At 43.6% G+C, this 24,551-nt stretch overlaps 1 protein-coding gene across 4 annotated transcripts in view; it reads left to right on the forward strand.

Annotated features, from left to right (window-relative positions):
* Positions 1-24,551, forward strand: part of PHF20L1 (PHD finger protein 20 like 1) — a 66,247-nt gene that overhangs the window by 34,754 nt on the left and 6,942 nt on the right. For all 4 annotated transcript variants that reach the window (XM_037048577.1, XM_037048579.1, XM_037048580.1 and 1 more), the window contains 10 exons: positions 69-151; positions 3,591-3,843; positions 5,801-5,989; positions 6,254-6,460; positions 15,265-15,321; positions 16,270-16,377; positions 18,823-18,987; positions 21,287-21,468; positions 22,377-22,476; positions 23,877-24,072. In XM_037048577.1, coding sequence (XP_036904472.1) covers positions 69-151; positions 3,591-3,843; positions 5,801-5,989; positions 6,254-6,460; positions 15,265-15,321; positions 16,270-16,377; positions 18,823-18,987; positions 21,287-21,468; positions 22,377-22,476; positions 23,877-24,072 — 1,540 coding nt within the window. The remainder of the gene's footprint in view (positions 1-68; positions 152-3,590; positions 3,844-5,800; positions 5,990-6,253; positions 6,461-15,264; positions 15,322-16,269; positions 16,378-18,822; positions 18,988-21,286; positions 21,469-22,376; positions 22,477-23,876; positions 24,073-24,551) is intronic.

Consider the following 24,551-nt stretch of genomic DNA (forward strand, 5'->3'; position numbering starts at 1 on the left):
TTGTGAAGTTCATTAGATGAAAGTCAACATTTTTTCTAATAAGCAATTTCTGTACAATTTTTCTCAAGGTTTGTTGGCATCCAAAGCCGTTGGGGTGGACGGTGCTGAAAAAAAGGAAGACTACAGTGAAACGGCTCCAATGCTGGAGCAGGTATGGAACGGTAGCGTTTGATTCTTTCCAGGGTTCCCAACTGGAATGATCACGGAGCTATAATACCCACGTAACTGAAATTGCCCTTTGGTCAGATATGGGATAGAAAGCTAAGTAATTGATGACGTATTTTTAAGTCTGCCTTCTCGAAGGCATACGAACTACAGACTTTGTTCGTGTTTGTTTTCAATAGACTGGCAGTAAAGCCTGTGTCCCCCACGTTGGGAGGCCTGGAGACAGGCCTCCCAGGGTACAAGCTTCCAGCGGGATCGCCTTTAACTAGCTGACAAAAGACCCTCACACAGATACTTTTCATTTGTGAGTTAAAACAGGGTTTTTGACATCTTAATAAAGCTTCTTTTGTAAGAAGTTTCTTTTATATTGTAACAGTTGGTGTTGGTAGACTATGTGTTTTATGAATTGATCAATGAGCCATACATTTTTTGCTAGGATGTATATTTTAATAACTACAAAAAATTTAAAAAACTATTAAGGGTCTGTCTTTAAACCACCTAATAGAGGAATTTTAAAGTGAAGGTTCCAGTTGCTAGGTTTTGCCTTGGCTGCCTTCAGATGTCCACAGTACCTGTACCATAATGAACTCTGCATGCTTTTACATTCTCTAAGGGCTTAACTTCTTGGGCACTGTAAGACTAGAACACAGTAATAGCCATAACTGGATTTCCTCGGTTCTTCTGTTTTAAAATCTGAGCCTTAATGTAGTTTTAATATATGCTTTTTGTATTATTTTAATTTTCTTTATTAGTAGCCTAATAAAGAAGAATCTAAATGATTATCTTTTGCTCTTACCTATATGCATTTAAAAAATCCTCCAAATTTAATTGATATTGTATTGAGTTTTTCAGGGTTATTTTAGGCCTGATTGATAACAGTACATTGCTTTGGTGCCTCCATTATGTTGTATTAAATCAATGGTCTTTTAAATTGATTCCTATGTCAGCAAATCATACCTTCTGATTTTCTGTGGTCATCAAACGGTTAAGTCTCTGCCATTATTGTCAGCATATCAACCAAATTTTAAGTGACTTTTTTTACTGTGTATTACTATATTCAACATCCCAGATATAACATTATTTTGTATTTTCACCACTGTTATGGTATTCTCAGAATGCAATAAATCAGGGACATGGGTAATAAAATGTTTCTGGAAAATTCATTACAATGTCAATCTTTCGTCATGCACAGTCCTGCCGAGGTGAGTGTGGAAACCATGTGTCAGACGTGAAGGTTAGCGTAGAGGGTAGCGCCAGTTTCAGAGAGAGGACCAGACGTGAATTTGAAACTGGGTTTAGAAAGAAAAGAAAGAAAAATTGAGTAACTCGGCTGTTTCAGTTTTCATAACTTAAAAAATTTCTGAGAGTCCTTGCCAGTTTTGTAACAAAGAGACCAATAATCATTAATGAAAATGTAAATTGTTTCAAGATTTTTAAGGAACATAATGCTGTTCCTCATTTTTTGTCATTCAGGTTGATTTCCATGTGAAAATGGTTTGAAACCAGATTCTTAATTTTTATGCTGTTTGCTCTGCTTCAGAGTTCAAAAGCCGAGTTATAAAACTCTTAACATCTTAATTGGTATCAACAGTAGACTCAAAGGAAAGGTGTTGATTGTCACTAACCTCTGTTGTCCTAATGAGTAAAATAATGTCACTCATGACATAGACTTCTAACAGGCCTACAGCCAAAATTTACTGTGCTGATAATGGATTTATTTTATTTACATTAAAAACATTCAGACTCTGTGGTCTTGAACCCTGATTCTCAGATTATTAATTATAAGTTACTTAATTGTATTAGGGAATTGTTATGTTATGTTTACTTTTGGATAAAACCTGCATTAGATGAATAATTCAGTAAGTTTTTAAAAATGTTAATTTGTCCTTGTTTAGAAGTTAAGCACCTTATCAAGATATTAACTTAAGTTTTACAATCTTGTTTTATAACTTTGTAACTCGAGAGTAATGGATGCTGTAGTGATGTCTCTCACATATGTGAAGATGAACAATAAAATTGTTTCTTTACAAGTAATGGCTCTAATTACTTTTCTGGCAACACCTTTTATGATAAGCGTAGGAGCCCTTTCCATTTATGGAGTACTTTTCAAATTATTAGTCTGCACTTGAACACATGTGTGTGTGATGAGTAAATTCAGGGACAGAAATGATGACAAATAAATGGGACACTTGACACTGGCCCTTTTACGTGGTACGTCCAACATGCCAGCTGTGGTGCATTCAGAGCTACCCTGCTGTTAATACCAAATAGACACTGTTGGTCTTTTCAATCCAAATTTGCATGCCCTGTACGTTAGTAGGAGAAGACGCTGCTTGGTCCCCAGCAATGATCCTTCCTGTACTAGAGGGCTGCAGGTGGCAGGCCCAATTGTCATCCCTCACAAAAGCCTTGGGAGTCGAAAGGTGCAGCGTGCTAGCGCTGTGATTCTTCACAGAGGCCTGTCTAGTGTAGATAGGAAACAAGAAAGTGCGTCTTATATTCTTGTATCAGAAAAAACACAGTGTAGGCATTCCAACACCACAGATTACAAATCCATCCAGTGCGGCTATTTTCTGGTGTCTTTGGACACGTTCACATACATTTTTGCACATGTAGGAAATTTTATTGCCAAATAAAGAACTGACAAAGTTCTAATTTTTTTTTAAAGTATCAGTTGGCAAGAAGAAGGTAAAAATTCTCATCTAAGAATGCGACGTATTTTGTTTTTAAATCCAATGTTTTTAACTTACACTTGGTTTTTCTCCTTGGTTTTTTTTTTTGTTGTTGTTGCTTGTTTTGTATTGTTTTCCTAGTCTTTTAACTCTGAACTGCTGGTGGCTTGATTTCATGATGCATTATGCTTCTGAAACTCGAGCTTTCAGCACTAAAATGAGTTAAAGATAATGTTTCATTAATTTGATCATTGTTTTCCTGTTAAGATCTTTCTTTAAAGGGGAACTGTCTACTTAGACGTCTGCATTCAGCTTGATAAAGGAGGTTATCTTATAAGAAAACATCTGAAGTCAAAGGTTTAAATGTATTTCCTTAATGCTCAAAAACACGAAAATGCTGTTTATTTACCTAATTATTATTGTCACTGGTAATTATGGCTTCAAAAGAGATGTACTTCAATTTAATACTAAAAAAACTGTTAAGATAACATTTTATATTCCGAGGATGTTATGAATAATACATTTGTAAAAGCCAAACTGGGACATAGTTGGCAGCATCCCTTTAAAGACAGCCTCTTCAACTTTGAGTTAATAATTTGTGGGGTTCTTTTTGGTTTTTCATTTGTAATAGAAATGTTATATGTTGCTTAACAATGTTTTTGGATACTAAAGTTGCTTAACAGTCAAAATAGAATACAAGAACAAAAATGAAGAAACCAAAATAAAAATATCAATTTTTTATTATTTATTCAGGCGATTTCACCTAAACCTCAAAGTCAGAAAAAAAATGAAGCTGACATTAGCAGTTCTGCCAACACTCAGAAACCTGCACTGTTATCCTCAACTTTGTCTTCAGGGAAGGCTCGCAGCAAGAAATGCAAACATGAATCTGGAGATTCTTCCGGGTGTATAAAGCCCCCTAAATCACCACTTCCCCCAGAATTAATACAAGTCGAGGATTTGACGCTTGTGTCTCAGCTTTCTTCTTCAGTGATAAATAAAACTAGTGAGCACAGATTTTTAAAAAATAGTTACTTATCCTATAAGATACATTTTTGAAAAACAGTTTGATTGTAGTTATATTGTATTTTTATGAAGTTGCTTTTTAAGAATTCAAACTTAAGTGGCTATGATAGGGAAGGCTTGCCAACTATTCCAGGGGCAGAAATCATATACCTTTCTGACCGATGAACTGTGCAGAGACCTGCTGGTTGAGAAACCTTATTGAATACCGCAAGTTCCACTGCAGTTTGGTTCTCCTCAACTAATAATCCAAGCACAGTAAGAGGCCTGATTCATTACAAAAAAAAATAATTATATATAATATATATATTATATATATATATATCCTGTAATGGATATTTTCCCTCAAGTCCTAAGACTGTTCTGGAGAGAGGTACTTACTTTTCCACTCTCTTACTCCTCTCTGCAGTTCCTTTGACTCATTCATATTCTGGGATTTAGAATGCAGACTTCAGTTAAGCTTATTAATTAGTGAAAGAAGAAGAATGATTCCTTGATAGGTGTTTAAAGATTTTACAGTTGCAGTACCCCTAGCTGTTCAAGAGTTAATTCAGCCTTTTTAAAAACAGCCTTTCCGCATGGGTTTAGATACACATGGCAAGATTTTGACCGGCTCTCTTCCTCACACTAGTTCAGGCTCTTCAGTTAGAGAAAAACGACAGAAAGTGAACCTGTCACCTGGTAAAAGACACTTTTCTTTGGCCACTTACACAGCACGAATCAGTGCCCTGATCAGGAATACATATCACACACCTCCTCACAAATCTGCCTGCGGGACACCTTCCACAAAACTGAACTGTGGGCATCGAGAAGCCTTTTTTCATTCAAATGTATTAATCTCCTCTCCCATTCAGTTGCCGTATTTTCTATTAAGCCATATTTACCAATTTTTGACTAGGTTTTGATACTTTCTTGTTTTGGTTTTCTGGGAACAGAAAAACTCAAACGTTTCCTTGTGGCATTTATCATGAAGTGACGTCAGGAGTCACGACAATGTCACATGACATTATTTTATTTTGAAATTGTTTTGTATTTTGTTATTATAACCACAGTGTTGGAGCAGTTTTATTCTTTTATTATTTAAAATTATCACCATGTTTTTGAATTTTGATTTTTATAAAATTACTCTAAATACTCTCCTTCTAAGTTAATATGACTATATTGGCCTTATGTAATCCTGCCCGTTCTAAATAATCAAACACATGCCGCGCAGCAAGAAGAAAACCAATGAATTAAAGAACAAAACAAAACAGGGATTTTCAAACTTTGTGTTACATACCTAGAATATGCTTAAATGATTCACCAAGAACAGTGTCATTCTCTTCTAAAATCCTGATCACTTGCCCATAGAGGTGCTTAAAGTTGTGTTCAATTTTTTTTAATGAATCAGGCCCAAAACATGTGCTTCTAAAAGTCCATTTTGGGGAACGAGGGTGGGATAAAACTATTTACACCTGTGTTACTTCGGCAAGTAAAGCACTAAGTCTGCAATGCATGTCACAGATTTCTGTCATCTGTGCCCCTGCCTTTTTGTCCCCTTAGAATTTCTGTATTTGTGATGTGGCAAAAGGAACTATATTTGTATGTATTTTAATCTTTGGCTATGCAGAGACTGTTTTCCCAAAGGAAAAATGGCAACTAACACAGCAGTCTGCAGTTAGAGAAGTAACTAGTATCACATGGGGAAACTACCTGAGAGTAATGTTCCCTGAGATTTTCCTTCGATTCTAGGAGGCTTTGGTTTTAGAAGTTTTGATTAACTTTTTGTGAATGAGGGCGCAGTTTTTGCCTTTAATTACTTTTGGAACATGCCATTCCTTGTGGATACCTTACAAATTCAGAGGGTAGTATTTAAATAATTTTTCCCATTTATCTTCTTAAATATTATAAGATGATCCCAGAATGTGTCTGCTTCGTGAACATTGAAGATCTTTTTCTAGGTCCTCCACAGCCTGTGAACCCCCCTAGACCTTTCAAGCATAGTGAGCGGAGAAGACGATCTCAGCGCTTAGCCACCCTGCCTGTGCCTGATGGTTCTGTAGAAAAGGCCCCTCCTCCCCGTGCAGCCACTGATGGGAAAGCGTTCTCCATCAGTCCTCACAAGCAGCACGAGTCTTCAGTACCCGAGGGTAATGTATATTGATTTCCTATGGACCAAACGTAAGAGAGGATAAAGAAAATGCTAAGAGACAAAGACTATTAAAATATTAAGAAATTTCAGCTTTTTCCATCTTACATCTTGTGGACTTAAAAGCCCTCATTTGTTCTATAAGTAGTTATTGACTGCTTTGTGCCAGGCACTGTTTAGCTTATACGACATTTAAACCCACATGGATATTAACTGCGCTGGTTTATCTATGTTAATGTCACATTACATTCTTTATTTTGTGTAGTGCCTGATGTTGCACATTTGTCACTTGAGAAGCTGAGGCCCTGTCTCCCTCTTGACTTAAGTCGTGGTTTGGAAGTTACAGCACCGCTAGCCCCAGCTCCCTCTTCCCGTAATGAGTGTCCCAGGGCAGAAAAGGAAGATACGCAGCCGCTTGCAAACCCTTCCTCCAAAGCAGTAGCTGATGGGAGGGCCGCGCCAACAGCATCAGGTAAACAAGCTCGATTTTACCAGTAGCTCGGCTTGCATTTATAGGCTGCAAACATTCTGATGTATAACTACATTATTTTAATATCTACTAGCTCTTCCAAAATACGTTTATGGAACATCTGTGGGAGATAGGGTTTCTGTGTGTATAGCTCTGTTGTGCCATCATTTGCTGTCACGTGCCCTGGACATATCTCTTTTCACCTTAATGTGATTCTTCCTTTCTCTAGTTTTTTAAGTTAAAAAAAAAAATTTAGTAACAGTTGACATTCAATATTATATTAGTTTCAGGTGTACAGAATACTGTTAGACATTTACAGTTACTGATGAAGTGACCCCCGACAAGCCCAGTGCTCACTTGGCGCCATGCACGGTTACCGCCGTGTTGGACCATGTTTCCTGCGAGGTACTCCACATAGCATGACTGTTTTGTAACTACCAATCTTACTTCTCAATCCCTTCACTGTTTCTTTTTCAGATTTCCACATATAAGTGAAATCACATGGTATTTGTCTTTCTCTGATTTATTTTACTGTTAAGCTGATTCATGTTGTAGCATGTAGTAGGACTTTATTTTTTATGTGCACACCATATCTTCGTTATATAGTCATTTATCAGTGGACACTGGGTCTGGATTTCTTATCCATTCAGCCACCCAATCAGTGTCTTTTGATTTCGTCCATTTACATTTCAAGTAATAGGTTTGTAGTTTTTTTCAACTTAGTATTTTAAATTTTTTCTTCTTAAATAAACCCTATATAATACTGGTTTTGTGGTAATGAATTTCATTAGCTTTTTCTTGTCTGGGAAACATTTTTTCCCTTAAGTTCTAAAATACAGCTTTGCTGAGTAGAGTAATTTTAGTTGTAGGTCCTTGCTTTTCATCACTTTGAATATTTTATTGCCAATCCCTTCTACCTGTGAAGTTTTTGTTGAATTGGACAGTCTCAGGAGAACTCCCTTCTACAGAACTGCTTTTCTCTTGTGCCTTTGTCTTTAACCTTTAGCATTTTAATTATGGGTTTGGGGTTTTTTTTTTAGATTTTATTTATTTATCTTTACAGGGGAAGGGAAGGAGAGAGGGACAGAAACATCAATGTATGGTTGTCTCTCATGCGTCCCCTGCTGAGAACTGGCCTGCAACCCAGGCATGTGCCCCGACTGGGAATCGAGCCCCGATCCTGTGGTTCACAGGCCGGTGCTCAATCCACTGAGCTACACCAGCCAGGGCTAATCGTGACGTATTTTGTATGGGCCTCTTTGGGACCAGACTCCCTGGTTACCTGCGCTGGGTGCTCCTGGTGTGGGTCTCGTGTACCCTCCTGTTGTACTGAGCCTTGATTGCTATAGCACGTCGGTGAATGGGCTGGACCCTCAGGCCGACTGTGAGGACCACCCGTGACTGCAGCTGAGCTGGTGCGTGTTGTGGGGGCGCTGGCGGCCGAGTCCATGACGCAGCTTCACGTTAGCAGGACTCTGGGCGCGTCCTCTGTGGCACTAAATGGGTGGTGTTCTGAAGCCGGAAACTGGCTGTGTAGGTCCTTGGGTAGGTTTCAGGTGTGGGCTCCGGTCAGCTGTTGCCCGAGTTCAGCCCAGCTGCCTGGTGGGGGCTACCAAGCGACCTCGGGTCAGTAGCTGCCTGCTCGGGCCTGGAGGTGCCTGGGAGAGGCCGGGCTGTGGACCGAGGCCAGCGGCTACTGGGGTCCAGCTTGGGCCGGTTAGCAAGGAGGACAGGGCACGCTGAGGCTGCTGCTGTCTGTCCGGGGTCTGTGGGCCTTCGAGAGGTTTACGGGAGTCCGTAAACAGCATGGGCCGGAGCCGCTGCTGGTTTGTGTCAGCCCTGAGAGGGGCTCCCGCCTCTGCACGAGTTGGGTGGGGTGCGGTGGGTTCCATGGAGACCCAGATTTGGCTCCCCGTGCCTGACGGCTGAATTTGGGGGGAGGGCTCGGCAAAAGAACAAAATGGCGGAGAAAGCTGCCCATCCCGCCACGCCTTGAAGCCAGAAAGTTCCCTCCTTACCCGTGTGCCCTGGCCACTTTCCTGGCCGCTCTCCGGCACTGGAACCCACACTGGGTGCGTGTTTTCAGCCGGTAAGTCTAGTGTGGGCCCTCTGAGAGCAACAGCCGGGACTCCGGCAGCCCCGGCCTCACCCTGGATGGAATCCCCGCTGATTCTTCCAGCCGGGTCAGGTGGGGACTTCCCAGCCCGGGGGAGCGTGGCGTGGGCCCCGGGGGAGCCTGGTGTGGGCCCCGGGGGAGCGTGGTGTGGGTCCCAGGGGACCGTGGTGTGGGCCCCGGGGGAGCGTGGCGTTGGGCCCGAGGGAGCGTGGCGGGGGGCCCGGGGGAGCCTGGTGTGGGCCCTGAAACCCTGGCCTCTCAGTGGGAGCTTCCGCAGGCCCGACATCCGCCCTCGTTCTCAACGCGGTGCGGGCCTGGAAGCAGCACCTTCCGTGTTTGCGCCCCTCTTACCGTCTCCGCGTGGCTGCTGCTTTCGGGCCTCATCATAGGACTTCTGTGCAGCTACAGGGTAACCCGCGAAGGTGGTCGCTCTGTAGCTCCGTTGTAATTTTGCTGTGGTATTGCGGAGAGGTTAGCGGAGCACTTCTCCTATCCGCCATCACGACCGGAAGTCCCCTCCCTCCGTGTTTGTCACATCCTGTTCTTACGACGTAGGAATTAAAGCTAGGTATATTCACGAAAGTGTTTGGTTCTGAATCCAGAAAATAATGGGGTCAGCAATTAGGTTTAAGGATTTTAATAGAATTTAATGCTTAAGAAACACCTTAAATTTAACTGTATACCTGCATCATCAATATAATCCCTCAAATTTAGGAAAGAATCTCTCAAATTTAAGTGTAATTTGTTAGAGTGTTATTTTGGGAGTCTTATGTAAAATCAGCCATGCTCAGCACATTTTGGGGATGATTTTATGATATTGTAATCTGAAACCATTCAGGGTGTTTTAGCAAGTTGATATTTCAATAGAATATTCTAATAGAATATTAATTTATATTTCCTTCACAAGGTTACATTGTTTAATTTAGAAATTTTATTGAATTTTAACCTCAACTAAAGAGTACATATAATAAAAAGAAGGCAAACACAAATTTCAAATGTTTTTCCAGGAAATTAACAATATTAGATGGATGGAGGAAGTCTAGATTAAAATTGAGAAAAAGTAAGATTTGCAACCAAGAATATTGAGGATAATTGCTTTTAATAGCATCTTCCCTGAAATCACTTTATCAACTCCTTGGATGAAGCATAAAATAGAACTCGCTTTTTTCTGGTGGTGGTATATATGAAAATAAACATACACTTTTTAAATTACTGTCTTCACATTCTTACTTCTTTTTTCAGAGTAAAAAATTAATCTTAAATATATAGTTTTCTACAATTCCATATTATTAATAATAATTGGTAGTGTTGCCATATTTTATTTTTTAAAAATCGGTACCCATGTCTATCGATTTATAGGGTTTGAAGCATTACTTGTCATTTTCTAAATTTGATCCACTGTCTTTTGACTCTTTTTCTAAGCCCCTCCTATGCTAGGTTACTTAATTTTGTTTTCCCCTTTTCCCACAAGATTTTGGAAGTACCACGATGTCCCTTGGAGATATTTTCCTGGTGAAGGTCTCCTGGTGTTCTTTCCCAATCTGGAATTTGTTGCTGTACTGAGTCTATGAGAAAGGTGTTAAAGTTACAGTGCATTGTGTCCACTGGGGAGATTATTTTTAGATGTGCATTTGGAAACATCTTTATTTTCTTTACACGTGTAAACACTAGTGACAAGACTGAAATACCCGTATCGGTGGCTGTGTCATAACTGAAGGGTGATGTTAGCCAGCTTCTACATCCTAAAATGTCAAAGTAGCCACCGTGCGCGGACATACCTGGTTTAGATGGTTCTGCTTCTAATCGGAGTATTAACCTAGTGTTTTTTCCAGAGTCTTGCATGTTTACAGAAGTAATGGCTAATTACCATTGGAATGTGGTTCTTATTTCTCTAATGGTTATTAAAATGTACGAGGTAGAGTAAAGGCATGATAATGCTCTGCAAGTATTAAAGTAACCATTTGAGAAAGTCACAGCAGTAAGTCAATTTTCTAGAAAAGTGAAAGGTAGAGAACGTAAGTTTCTCATATGAATTTGTAGAGTCACAGTCCTGTACGCATGACGATGGCTGGCAGTTTAATTGTTGAAATCAAGGAAATTTGTGGTTTTAAGCGTTAATTAATTGGGAGCTCCTTTTTTAGAGGGTTGAACACAGTCACAGTGTTGGAGTGCAGGGTGGGAGGAACTGTAATTCATTTCTGTTACTCCTTTCCATTTGTATTTTTTGATGGAAGTAATAGAATTCAGGTCATATTCTGATTGGATTCCTTTTGATTGACAACCTTGTGAACCTGTGTGACTTGCGTTGAAACCCCAGTGATCAGCATGATTTCCTCTCGGTGTCGTCTGGTGGGTTTTTGTTTTTTTAGGAAATATGTATTGCAAGGTGCTCTGTGAGGCCCTAGGGACATTACAGTGAATAAGGCTGAGTCTGTCCTCATGGGGCTTCCAAGCCAGAGAGGACACTGCAGCCGGAAAGGGAGGCTATCTGCTCGGCCTGCCGTGCAGACAGTTGGGGTGCCTGCCACCGGCGTGTGTGACCCCAGGCCTTGTCGCTCTCCTGAGCAGGCTCCGAAGCGTGTCCCCAGTGATTACTGTCACCTTTCCTTTCCCACTGTCTTCTCTCCCTCCTCCTTTTCCTTACCACTTTCTGGCCCTTCAAGTGCAACGGGGTAGAACGTAGCCCTGATAGTGGCACTCAGGGCCACAGAGATGGAGGAGAATAAGCCCACCACCACCCTGAATCAGCATAATTTTACTCATTCTTAAACTGTCTTGACTTTTAAATATCTTAGCAGAAACACTGTAATACTGTAAACACTTAGTAATCCTCTCTCTCCAGTCTCCCTGACAGTCTTCCCACCCCTGCCTCCTCACCAAATTCAAGACCTTCACGGTCCAAACAAGGGGGAAGTTCTGTCTAAGCCCAACCTGTCATACAGTGTCCACTCCTCCGGTCTGCAGAGTCTGCCTAGTCACTGGTGCAGTGGGCGTCCCTGTGTGACTTTGCTTTTCACTGAGCTGAATGACCTCTGCTCTCTAGGCATTCTGCCTAGATCGGTTTCTTAAACTCACAACCCTGTGAGATCCTCTCCAAGTTTTTTCCCTACGTTTTTTATTGTTGTTCAAGTACATTTGTCTCCGTTTTCGGCCCACCACTGCCCTTGCCCTCATTTTTGTCTATCGTCCCTAAGCTGGTCTGCAGGCTTTGTTGGACTTCCCTTTGCTTCTGTCTGGAGTCAAAGCCTCGGGGGTTCTGTTTCTGCCCCTGCTGTTTTTCTGAATATGTTCACTTGCGTGGTAGCTTGGTTTTCCACCTTCATGATAAAAGTGAATTTTGTTACTGTTGAATTTTAAAACTTTTGTACAAAACATTAGTTATTATTTACTAGAACTTGTGTCAAAGATATTTTGCGGGTTATGTTTGTGAAATTGAAACTCTTATGTTTTATAACTAGGAGGATGTTAGTAATAAGAATCCAACTCTGTTAAACTACTTGTGCAATAGTTTAACAGAGTTGGATTATTATTACTATTTTTGAATAATGTGAGGGGTGTGTGCCCACTGCTGAGTTTAGCTGTCATGGTAAAGGATTGATGAGGTTATGCAAATTACCCGATTACATACACCTCCTAAGAGGGTAAGATTTGCTTTTAGTTGTTTTTCCAGTAGAGATAATACCTTGCACTGCATACCACGTTATGACTGACCAAGGTGAAGAATGTCATTGCTGCCTGCATTACCGTTATGTCATTGGTATCCTCATAAAAACCGTTGACTTCATGTTCACTTTACTATCAGTACTTTATCTAACAGAGCCAACCAGTTTTAGGTCAGGAGACAGTCTCAGTTCTGTTACTATTCGTGTTGACATGGAATCCTCTTATTACATGGGACTGTTACCTCGTCTTACTTTTCTACTGAGTGCATGCATACCAAACACCGAATTGCTGGAAGCTCTTGGAGGAGTTTAAAAGAGGGAAGCTGGAGTGTGAAGGGCGAGCCGGGAACCCCAGGGGCCCTGACCTGTGAACTGCTGGGGTGCCCCGGGCTAGCGCTCCGGATGGACAGCTTTCGGTCTGACGTCGCACCTGCACTTTGCACTGCTTTCTAAACACTTTTTGTGTTGAAGCCTTTCTCAGTTTCTCCCCCCCCCTCCCCGGAATTGAACCAGACAAAATAAAACTTGGATCCGGGGCTCTGTAATCCACCCCCACACCAAATGTTTGCCGTGTACAGAGCCTGGGGTTTCCATGGAGTCTCAGGGGTGGCCTCATTTTGACCAGGAAGCGTCCCACTGTGGCACACAGGAGGGGGGCTGAGACACTGCTGTCACTGGGCTTCACGTCGAGTGCGTGCAGGCGTGGCCCGGAGGTCCGCCGCTCTCACTCTGAACCGAGTAGCTCCTGCTTTTTCAGTCTGTTCATTTGGTGGGGGCGGTATTGGATGTTGTGTAATATTTTGTTGAAGAAAATGTTTTGTTGATACAATTTTGTTAAAAAAATCACTCTTCTATAAAGTAGTTAGCACTTTGGTTCCTCAGTTCCCGCCACGTGGTGAAATGAGGACAATGTAGTGAACCTCTCAAACCAGTAAGTTTATGTTGAATGGGTCTCTTTTGTTTTGGTATTTGGGCTATAAAGTCCTGCCATTGTTGTGTATATGAAAATTTCTTTTAAGGTCCTTATTTGTGTACAATGCTGACAACCCTTTGTCACTCAGTCCCCCAATTTTACTTCTGAAATTTTATCAAGAAATAAAAAGGTTTGGACCAACCGGGTCCAGAGGTGAGAGCACCCTGGGAATGCCTGTGTGTATTCTGCGGTGCTGACCTGCATTCATGCAGTGGTCTGTGACCACTGTGTTGGTCTTCTAAGCACCGGAGGAAGTCCACATGCTGCAGTTCCTGGGGGCGCTGGTCTGTGGCTGCTCTCCTCATCAGAATCGCCCCAGGCCATCACCACCTTGCTCCCCGTCTTGCTCCCCACCTTGCTCCACTTTTCTCCCTGGCGAGGCAGAGCTTCAGGGAGTTAGAGGCCTACCTGGCACTAATCACTGCGATCAGCTTCTGAATATATCACTGGGGGTTAAGAAAGCCCATTCTAGCCCTGGCTGGTGTGGCTCAGTGAACTGAGTGCTGGCCTGTGAACCAGAGGGTGGCAGGTTCGATTCCCAGTCAGGGCACATGCTGGGTTCCAGGCAGGTACACACTGTTTCTCTCCCTCTCTTTCTCCCTCCCTTTCCCCTTTGTAAAAATAAATGAATAAAAGCTTAAAAGAAAGTAAAAGAAAGCCCAGTTCTTTTGGCTTGCACTGTTAAGTGCCTTCTTTATGAAAATTGCATCAGAATTGTAGAATGTTCATCGTACACTTAGTAGTAGTCAGTAAACACTAGTAAAAGGAAGTGATATTTATTCAACAGTCCTGATGCACAGATTTACTTGTATTTCTCTTTGATGTCCTTTTTTGTTAGAGATTATCAGTATTCTTAATGTAAAACTTATTAGAAGTTAATAACTTAATTCAAGGTGAACGGCATTTTAATATTTTTATTGTATTTAAGTTAAATTATATAAAATATTTATAGATCATAAAATGTTAGTTTTTTGGTACTATGTCGAAATGACCTAAAAATTGAAGAACTTGTAAGTGGTGATATTAAAGTGTAATTTAGTGGACTGAAGTTATATTTTAAATGTGTTATAGTATTTTTTCTTAAACTAATCGCAGGCACAAGTAAGATTCTAGCATTGGGACCAGCTGAGTGCGAGTCGAGAAGCTTTGTTGAATGTGTCTGTCAGCTACATGGTTACTGAGGTGCACTCTGGGTTTAAAAATGTACTTTGGACAATTAGATACTAATGTCCAAATGTCATTAAGGTTGAATATTTTCATGTGTAAATAAGCCTTTGTATTTTACATTTAGATAAGCACCAGAAATGTGTCAAATATTTCCAGTTTGGCGCTCATTATCATGTAACACCACATTCACGGTGGCGTTCAAAGGTGCACGTCTGTTTCAGGCAACAGAGGTTAAATGTCACTTCAGTTTTTGACAGGCAGTCGCAGGCCAGTGTACTGTAGGGGAGGTTTAGTACTTCCTGTGCACGGCCGGAACAGCTTGGTGTCAGGGCTGTCACAGAAGCAGGGGCGTTGCTTGGACCTGCGCCCAGATGCAGGTCGGCATCTCAGGGTTGGCCGCAGCTGTGGCGCCCAGGAGACCCTCACTGGCTGCCGAGAGCACGAGGCGTAATGTTTCCTTTTATGTGTAGGCCCGTATTCATTCTAGAAATGCTGTTGTCTCAAATTACTGCCCCATCACAAAGAGAAATGGGAAACGCACGTAAGTGTTCAGAGTTGGACACAGAGTTCCAGCAACAACACGGCAGGTAGCTCGTTCCTGGATGGCAGATAAGGGAGCCGCGCTCAGAGTTTTCCTGAATCTTTCAGGGCTGCGCAGCTAAGAGGGTAGAGCTTGCTCTGGCCGGCAGTCTGAGGGACAGAAATCACCCTCCACTTACCGGTGTTTGAAGTCTGAAGTCGCATGTCTTTGTTACTAGTCCAGCAGTAAAATAAAGGAGACCTTGGGAGAAGGTCTTTCGTAGAGTTTCGTGATCGATCGTAATGCAAAACACGGTGCCTGCCTTAACCCCTTCTGACTAAACTTACATATTTTCCCCTAAACCTGCAGGAATATCGAAAACAGAAAAAAAAGTGAAATTGGAAGAAAAAAGCTCAACAGCATTTGGTATGAACAGAAAGTAATCTTTAAGCACAGATGGTAGATGGCTTGATGGTGGGAGGACTTGGTCTGCCCCTTACTTTTTACCTGGTGGCTCCCCTGGAGGGGCGGTGGTGGCCTCACTGTCCTTCAGATCCCTGGTTCCTGGGATGCAATGTCGTTTGCATTTTTTGTTGTGGAGTTTCAGGCTTTTTCTGAGAGCTGTGGGTCTTTAAACCTCTTTAAAATTGTGGCTGTTTAAAAATAAGCTGCCATTTACTATTGTTGAGACTTTGAGAATGGATGACAAATGAAAAGGGTTTTTTTCAGACTATCTTCTTTAACCTACCGTATAAAAAAGTTACTAAGTTTTCTGCTATTTTTTCCTAGTTTCTGTGCTATGATGCCTAAACATTTTGTAATAATGGGTGATAGTCTTAATTATTCTCCAGATCAGCTAACTGGAGCAAGCTTTTTCTTTGTGTTTTTAGTCTTCATTCTTGTACACACTGGGAAAGTATTGAAAGACTGAATGAATTTATGTGTTGGTTTGATCTCTTTTATTTTTCCAAAGAAAAAAGATTAAGATTTTTAAAAATCTTCTCATATATTTTTATTAAGTTCAATGTGGAAATGCTGAGTCTCCTCAGACAGGTCTTAAATTGTGGAGCTTATTTCTTACCATATCAGGAAGCTGAGTTACATTACGCATTTAAAGATTTTAACTACTGTCTGTGTTAACTTTAAGGTGTCAGGAGTTGGGATTTCTCAGCACTGCTAATGAAGATCCCTCTTATAGCCCAATAAGCTAAGCCAGAGTCCCAGACCCATGACAGGAACAGTTTAATTGAACCCACCCGCTCTGGGCAGGCGACTGGAGTAGCTGATTAGAACTTAAATGCTGCTTTTAGGCTGACCACAGAGGAGAGGCTCAGGGTCAGTCACACGGCTGACTGGCTTGTTTTTGTCACTTAGGTAAGAGAAAAGAAAAGGATAAAGAAAGAAAAGAGAAGAAAGACAAAGATCACTACAAACCAAAACAGAAGAAGAAGAAGAAGAAGAAAAAGAAATCTAAGCAGTATGGTAAGTATGTTAAAATGGTGATTCCTGTTTATTAAAAATTGTAAGGTTTTTTCAACTTTCCTCTCGTCTTTAACCCTACCTGGAGGTAGGACGAGACCCCACGTTGGAGGGGGGGTCCCTGGGGGGTTCCTGTAGCTTTCCTTTGTCTCGCTCCGTTGCGACAATGCGGACCTTGTTTTACTAGGTCCCTAGGCCGGGCCGTCTGTAAACGAGCCTTTGCGACGACAACCGGAGACGCTCTTTCCCACCCTCGTGGCGGCCCAGATGCTCTGCCCGAGCCCCCGTCGGCATCAGCGGGCTGGAGGGGTTGTTCGTACCTAGGCTTTTGTAGGGCCTTGAGTCAGCTTTCAGGAAAACTTGGGAAAATGCAGTGATGGCCCGTTGGAGGGCGGGTCTCTGAAGGGTACTCTGCACATGCACTTGGAAGGCACGAGGAGCATGAGGACAGAGGAAGGTCGAGAAGCCAGGAGAAACAATGAGCAAAGAATATGCGTCTGTGGATGCCTCTAAACATCAGTGATGCACGCATGTCCTGTGTGGGGAAGACCAAAACAAAAAGTAGAGACCAGAACTGTGTAGCCATCGTAGTAATAGCTTACAAATTGAGATAGCAGTGTTTTCATTGTTTTGGAAGAGCAAAAGAAATTTATTGTTAAATAAATTAAATCTGCATTTTAGAATTTCTAACATGAACACTAAAAGAATAGAGACATAGGGTATAATTTCCAAGGGGGGGGGGATGAAATTTAAAAAATCCAAAAGAAGACAATAAGAGAAAAACAGAAAAGTAGAAAAATACAAATTACAAAATAATATTTGAAAACAATCTGAAGAGATCAGCAATGATAACTATATGAGATACATTATAATAGTTTTTTAAAAATTCACTTACATGTTATTTTTAAGAGGCAAATCTAAATATAAGAACAGAAGGGACAGAGGAATGTTGAACGTTAAAGTCTAGAAAAAATGGGGTGTGCAGAACTAACCAAGGCAGCGTTGAAAGTGAGCTGTGTGAGTTCAGATCCTGTTGCAGCATTTAATAGTTGGGTGACTTTGGACAGGTTCCTTGAACTCCGCCAAGCTCAGTTCTCTTACTTCTGAAGTGGTAGTGACAGTTTCTACTTAGTTTCTCCTTCGTAGGTTTATTGCTGACACTCGGTAAGGTGATCGTGGTGAAGTACTTAGCTCAGTACCTGGCCAGCGTGAGTGCCCTCTCAGAGTCTGCGCCTGAACAAACTGCACTGTGGGGTGGTCTGAGGGTCACTGTGAGGCCCAGGGAAGCGGACCGGCGTGGGCCCCCCAAAGGTTGCCCTGCGGTTTGACAGCATCGGCATCCTTGGAGAACTCCCCCACTCCTGACCTGCGGGGGGAGGGGTGGAGCCCAGGAGTCCACTCGGACAAGCCCTCCGCTGTCTGTGCGCTCTAAATGTTGAAATCCACCAATCACTTTTTTTGGTTAAGAATAAGGCTTCCGTAGTCGGGCTGTCTGAGTTTGAATGTTGTCTTTGCTATTGATAGCTGTGTATTTGGGACAGTGTATTTAGCCTCTCCTTCTCCGGTCTTTCATTTGTAAGGTACCTCCATCGGTTGTAGCTCCCTTCTTGGTTGGTTGTGAGGGTGGAGGTTGAAAGAGTTACTGCACTTAGTTACTATGTTTAAAGCACTCAGAGCCGAGCTGGGCACACGGGTGCGGTGCGGGCTCTCCTGTAGTCGTTACGGTGATGACCACCACACAGTGGCCACTGTCACAGGTTACTACACATCAGCCATCCATAACCACACGATGTGTTACCTGAAGTGCTCCCGGTCAGCAGCCGAAAATGGGTCTCACGGGGCTAAAGCCAAGGTGTCAGTCGGGCTGCTTATCTTTCTGGAGGCGTTAGAGGGGAACCCATTTTGCCTTGTCCAGCTTCTCAAGGCTGCTGCATGTCTTGGATGTGTCCCCTGCCATCTTCAGAGCCAGCTCGGTGGCCACTCAAGTCCTCCTCACTTCACCAATCACTCCAGCACTGACTCTTATGCCCCATCCTGAACTTCAGGACCCTGTGATTGCACTGGACCTGCCCAGATAATCCAGGGCAGTCTCCCTGTTGTAAGGTCAGCTGAGTAGCAGTCTTAATTCCGAGTGCAACCCTAGTCATCTCTACTGTGGGCTAATGCAGGCATCGCTCACTCCCGGCTGCTCGGCAGGAACCCAGTGCGGCCGTTAGGGCACAGTGGTCTGTGCCCCATGTGTGCTGTCTGGGCTGTGTTTGCCCAGTGTTCTCGCCAAACCCGGTTGCTCAGATGCAGACTTATCCGGCTGTTCGAGGGTGACAAGAGAAAGTGGTGGCATGCTTATTTAATGAATCCTAAAACTGCCTTTTCCACTATTTTTATGGTTGCTCCTCTTGATTACCTGACGCTTTATTAATATTTCTTTATATGTGTCTTACATTTCAGACTTCTCAGACTATGAAGACAGCTCCTTAGAATTTTTGGAAAGGTGCTGTTCTCCACTCACTCGGTCTTCTGGGAGTTCTCTGGCTCTGCGAAGCATGTTCACGGAGAAGAATACAGCATACCAGTACCCGAGGGCAATTCTGTCAGTTGATCTTAGTGGTGAAAGTATGTGTAACCATGTAACATTTTTCTTAAATGTAGAACTGAGCACAAATCCTACTTCATTGAGGGCCTGGGGGCAGTGGGCACAATTTGAAAAGTTATAGACTACTATGAAATGTCAGCATTAGCACTTTGTGTTGCTTTCTAATTTATATTAAGTAAAATGGCTGTATACTTAGTTATAGGACAGATGGTAGGAAGGAACTATTGATTCTACCCTACTCTGGTTTTCCACAGGTGTTGTTGCATATGTTTTCGTGTTCTTCACCACCAACTTACAAAGTAGATATTCTTGTCCACATTGCATGAATAAACAAGCAGAGGGTTATAATTTAAGTAACTTTTGGGGCTAGTTAGAGATAAAACTCAAACCAAGGTTGATCTTAACTCCAACAGTAATGCTTTTTATCTAAATACTTATCTAGCATTCAAAATGGACCTTGAATTTGTGCTCACAGATACATTTATAACCAAAACTCTGGGAATGCGGTCAGAGCAGTGACTTGAGCACAGACAGAAGCACACCCTTACGTAGGCAGAAGGCCACCTCGGAGGTGACAGTTGGACTCAGCTTTTCCTACGAGTCCTCGCTGTGGGTGGTATTTGAGCCCTTACCTTTCAGGGTTCTCAGCATGGGAGCAGAGACTCCCCAAGTGCAGACCTTGGTGGCAGTGGCTGGAGACTAGAGCCCCAGCAGAGCAGGGACCAGAGTCAGGGATGCAGGCCAGGGGAAGGGGCCTCGGTCTTCCAGGAGACCCTGGAGAGCTGGCTTCCTGTCCCTCTTCCTTCTGAGCGCCCCAGGGTGGAGGCTGGGTCGTGTGTCCCTCTGCGCTGCCACCGCCTGCCGTCTCCCAGGACTGACTCCTCGAACGCTGGAGAAAGTGTGTTCTTTACCCTGAAATAAACATGCCGCACTTTTGAGATTTTTAATTAAAAATGGAAGGAGGCAGATTAGGAAAAAAGTCATGACCCCTTCCCACTCTTTTGCTATTTATAAATAGAAACCCGAAAGAAGCCTGAGATTTAAATCAAGTTGTATGTAGTGGTCCTCCATGTAATCTGATTTCTAGAATATACTTACTGACTTTTTAAAGATTATTGTCAAAATGAATATTTTCAATTCCTAAGAGAGCTCATGATCCCAGCTTAAGAAATACTGGGGAGACCATTAAGAACTGAGGCTTCTGTCAGGCAGGCCTGGTGTTCAGTTAGTTCGCTTGGTCACCCGCTGGCCGCATCACCTGAGCAAGTTGTGTATCGTATGTACAGTGCTCAGCGCTGTGCCTGGGGTGCGTTCAGTGCGGCGGTAGTCGGTGACGCCAGTGCTGTTGGGAAGGAGGAGACTGGTGTTAGACCTCCGGCAGGTGAGCCCCTTCACCCCTCTGACGTGCTGTTACGGCCCAGATAACGAGACCTGATCTCTTCACGGCGAGGGTTAAAGGGATGGCATGCACAAGCACTTGGAACCTGTGCAGACTGAAGTGGTTGTTACTGGGTTGGCCAGTAAGTCCAGGTGGTTTTCTCCATAAAATAAAATACGCATGTTTCATTTTCACCAATGACTTTGTTGCTTTGGAAATTGTGCGTGTGCCGCTGTCTGCCCCGTGGCAGAGGACTGGTTGTTCTCAATTCTCGGTTTGGTCGCCACCAAGTCCAGCTGGTCTGCCCGACCGTGAGCGTTGTCCAGGGAGAAATCTGCAACACGAAAGCTCACAAACCACCTGTGACACGTTTGGTCAGTCACAGCACTTTTCCCATACACCGCACAAATCTTTTTTTTGCATTTCAGTTGCATTTTTACCTTTCTTGAAATAATAAAACGTAATATGCCAGAAATGTTGTATATTTTCTTTCATTCACTATTAAGATGGCTACACAAAAATTCACTTCATTTTGGTGAGTTTTTTAAATGCATGTTGATAATGGCAGCTGTCGCTATTCAGTCTAACAGAACTGTTTCAAATGGAATGAACAGGAATTGTTCCAAAGGAAGTTAACAAAGTGCTCCCGCAGCCACCTGACGGAACAAATCAAATGAACTTTTTGGCCAACCCAGTATCAACCTTAGCTGGAGCCTGCGAACTCCAAGACTAGGGGCTACTTTCTGAGGTACCTGTAGCAGTGTACACTTTAAGATGTAAAGTAACTAATGACCTCAACTTTAAAAATCATTTGTTTCTTTCTCTAGAGACAAATGACCTAGTCCTGTTTGTTTGCCCTTGGTTGCTAAACATGTAATAGCTTGTAGTCACTCCCCATAAAAATGGGGAAGTACCTGAGTGGACTCGAATGTCTATTCCAGACCTAACAGATGTGGAATTCCTAGATGACTCTTCAACAGAGAGCTTGCTTCTCAGTGGGGACGAGTACAATCAGGACTTCGATTCAACCAACTTCGAGGAATCACAGGATGAAGACGAAGCGCTTAATGAAATCGTGCGGTGCATTTGTGAAATGGACGAGGAGAACGGCTTCATGATCCAGGTGCGCCCCCTTCCTGCGGGGCAGACTCGGCAGTTGCAGGGGCTTGGCAAGCACTCCCGGGCTTCTGTCTGTTGACTCTTCTCGCTCGCTGTCCTGTCGAGGGTGGAGGCTTCTCACTGGTCGTAAGGCTCACAGCCCCAGTGGTAGTGACCGGGGCTCCTCTTCATCAGAGGAGGCGGCTTCCCTTGTTTCCTGGGCACTCTGCCTCTGCTAGGCTGTTCAGCTTGAGGGTGTCCCGCTAAAACCCACACGAACAGGTGGACCATGGCCCTCCTCTTTCTGGTCTGGACCCCCGTTGTGAAAATCCACATACAGTCCCGCCCGACAGGCAGCTGTGGAAACATGAAAGTCCTCACTGTTCTCAAAGATTAAAGGAAAGCTTTGTCGCAAGAGTGAACCATTGCAAAAGGCCTCTCCCTGTAGAGACAGTATTTTTAACAAAAAGGGAAGTATAACACATATTTTTGTGATGACATTTAGAAGATTTGGAGATGTTAGTTATAGCAATGAAAAAATAGTAATCTCCTTTATCCTCCCCCTTTAGTAGTCTTCTCAAATAAGGGAGCTACCAGTTTAAGAGATTGTTATTACAGGTACTGCTACGAACTTGCCTTTTTAAAGAAAATTTCTGCACATTTTACTAAGCTATTTTTAAGAGTTTTAAATATGTAACTGCCTAAAAAAATCAGTGGGAAATAAATGAGAGAAGTTGTTTCATGACTTTTTTATGAATCAAATAATTTATCAAAGCACATTTTAATAGGTGCAGCAAGAGGAAGCTCCCCAAATAAACTCGATCTTGACACATCACTTGCTTTTGTTGTGTGGAGTGATGTGGAGGGAGGGGGCGTGCACAGGGAGTCGAGGTGGCTCGACTCGATAGTGACCGTGGGCTCCTGTCTCCGCAGTGTGACGAGTGTCTGTGCTGGCAGCACAGCGTGTGCCTGGGGCTGCTGGAGGAGAGCATCCCAGAGCAGTACACCTGCTACGTCTGCCGAGACCCTCCCGGTAAGGTTCCCCACGTCCCCAGACACTGGGCTACCCCAGACACTGCCCCGCCCTTGCCAGGAAGGCCCTGCTTCCACGTTGAAACTTCCAAGTGTTCCCCACTGTGACAGTTTTATTTTCCATACTAATAACTTGGGCAAAAACATTCCTGTAAATTCATCAACAGTTACTACCTTACTAGAAGGACAGAGTTAAGGCTTTTTCCTGAAGAAGAGTTAGCCCCTCAGTGTGCTCCTGTGCACTGATTTCTAGACAGGTCCGTGCATGGCTGTTCGAATGGAACTCTGGTTTGAACTTGCACTCCTGACATGGTGTTCCAACGTTTCAGATAGTGTTGTGTGTCCAACGGAGTTTAGAGCCCAGGAGATCTCAGATTATCATCTGAGGTGCCTTTGTTTCACTGATGAGGCACCTGGGGCACAGAGCTGAATACTTTGTGACAAGGGTAGTAGTGGGCGTGGCAGGACTGGGAGGAACACCCGCACCTCTGGGCTCCCCATCACCGTTCTGTGCAGGTAGCAGGGTTCTGTGTGGCGTCCATACTTTCAGCCTTAGAGGCAGAAAGCAGCTAGATGTTTCAGCCGGAAGCCTAATGAACGGTTCTCATGCCTCCACAGTGGAAGGTTTTGTCCTGATCCCTGGTCAGGGCACATGCCTAGGGTGTGGTTAGAGCCTTGGTCGGGGCATGTACAGGAGGCAGCCGAGCCGTGTTTCTCTCCCCTCTCCCTCCCTTCTCTTCTATGAAAATAAAAAGTCAATGAGCATGTCCTTGGGTGAGGATAAAAAAATGAATTGACATTAAGATGGGGGTGTTATTCAGATCTCTGTGAATAGAGGCATTGGTTCCTACAGCAGCATTTACTGATGCCTCTGTTTGTTAAAACTGGTGACAAGTAAGGCGATTGATTCTGATGACACCTCCACATGCTCAGAGTGCAGTAGGGGACACAGGCACATACACAGCTCATCACACTCCTGGGAAGCCCTGGGGAGCTCCAGGGCTACCTAGGGTGGTCTGAGAGCTCGGTTGCGGGGGAGGGGCCCTTGTCACTTGTAGAACTGTGTCATCCAGTTCAAAACAAAGGTCAGTGAGAGAGGCAGCTGTTCCTGTCTAGTTTCTCTCCAGCCCTTTCAGCCTTTTGGAGGGCAGATAACAACTGCGCGAAAAACGTAAAGTAGTGCACGCAGGTGTTCTCCGCAGGTGCCGCCTGCCGCTGGCGCCCCTTCATGGGGCCTGCCCTCGGTGGGCAGGGGGTCTTATCCGGCACCAGCTCCTGCCCGTCTGTAGAGTTTGGCTTTGCATGGGTCTCGCCTTGCTTCCCGAGGAATGTTAGGAGGGGGCTCAAAGGCACCCTGGATGAGTGGCTCCTTTGTGACTTTCATGTCAACTTCCTCCCCAGGTCAGAGGTGGAGTGCAAAATACCGCTATGATAAGGACTGGTTGAATAACGGGAGAATGTGTGGGTTATCATTTTTAAAAGAGAATTATTCTCATTTAAATGCCAAAAAGATCATTTCCACACATCACCTGCTCGCCGACGTCTGTGGCGTCACCGAAGTCCTGCATGGCTTACAGCTGAAGATCGGCATCCTCAAGTAAGTCCGGCCCAGCGCGGCCGCCCGCTCTCTTCCAGGTTCCTGCGCGATCCAGACCGGTTGGCCTTCTGAAGACCCAGACTAGCAGCTGGGAAGGCAGAAGCATTCTTTGAATAAGTTCTAACTTAAAAAGAGGGAAGATTAATAGCTTTTTGGATGACCAGCTGCTTCAGGCCAGTTGCACTAGAGTAGATGCGTGAGGCTGAGGGCGGAGCAGCATCTGGAGTCTTAGCAAATGCTGGTCCCTGCCCCGTGCTTGGCATGCGAGCTAGTCCAGAGTCACAGTGTTTGCTGCCGTGAACCCTGTGTTTCGTGTCCTCCTCCTGGAATGCTGTCGAGATGAGATAGACTCAGTCACGTGTTTTTCAGTTGCCTTAAGATTGACCTGGAAGGTTGCTGATGGGTCATGTGGTCCGTCCCTCTGCTGTGCACCGAGTGTGTTTCAGTTGTCCCAGACACTTGCCTCCCTAAACAGTGTA

The sequence above is a fragment of the Sturnira hondurensis genome, unplaced genomic scaffold (genome assembly GCF_014824575.4).
Source record: "Sturnira hondurensis isolate 20B ecotype Veracruz unplaced genomic scaffold, ASM1482457v3 Scaffold0006413, whole genome shotgun sequence".
In the NCBI taxonomy this organism is placed as follows: Eukaryota; Metazoa; Chordata; class Mammalia; order Chiroptera; family Phyllostomidae; genus Sturnira; species Sturnira hondurensis.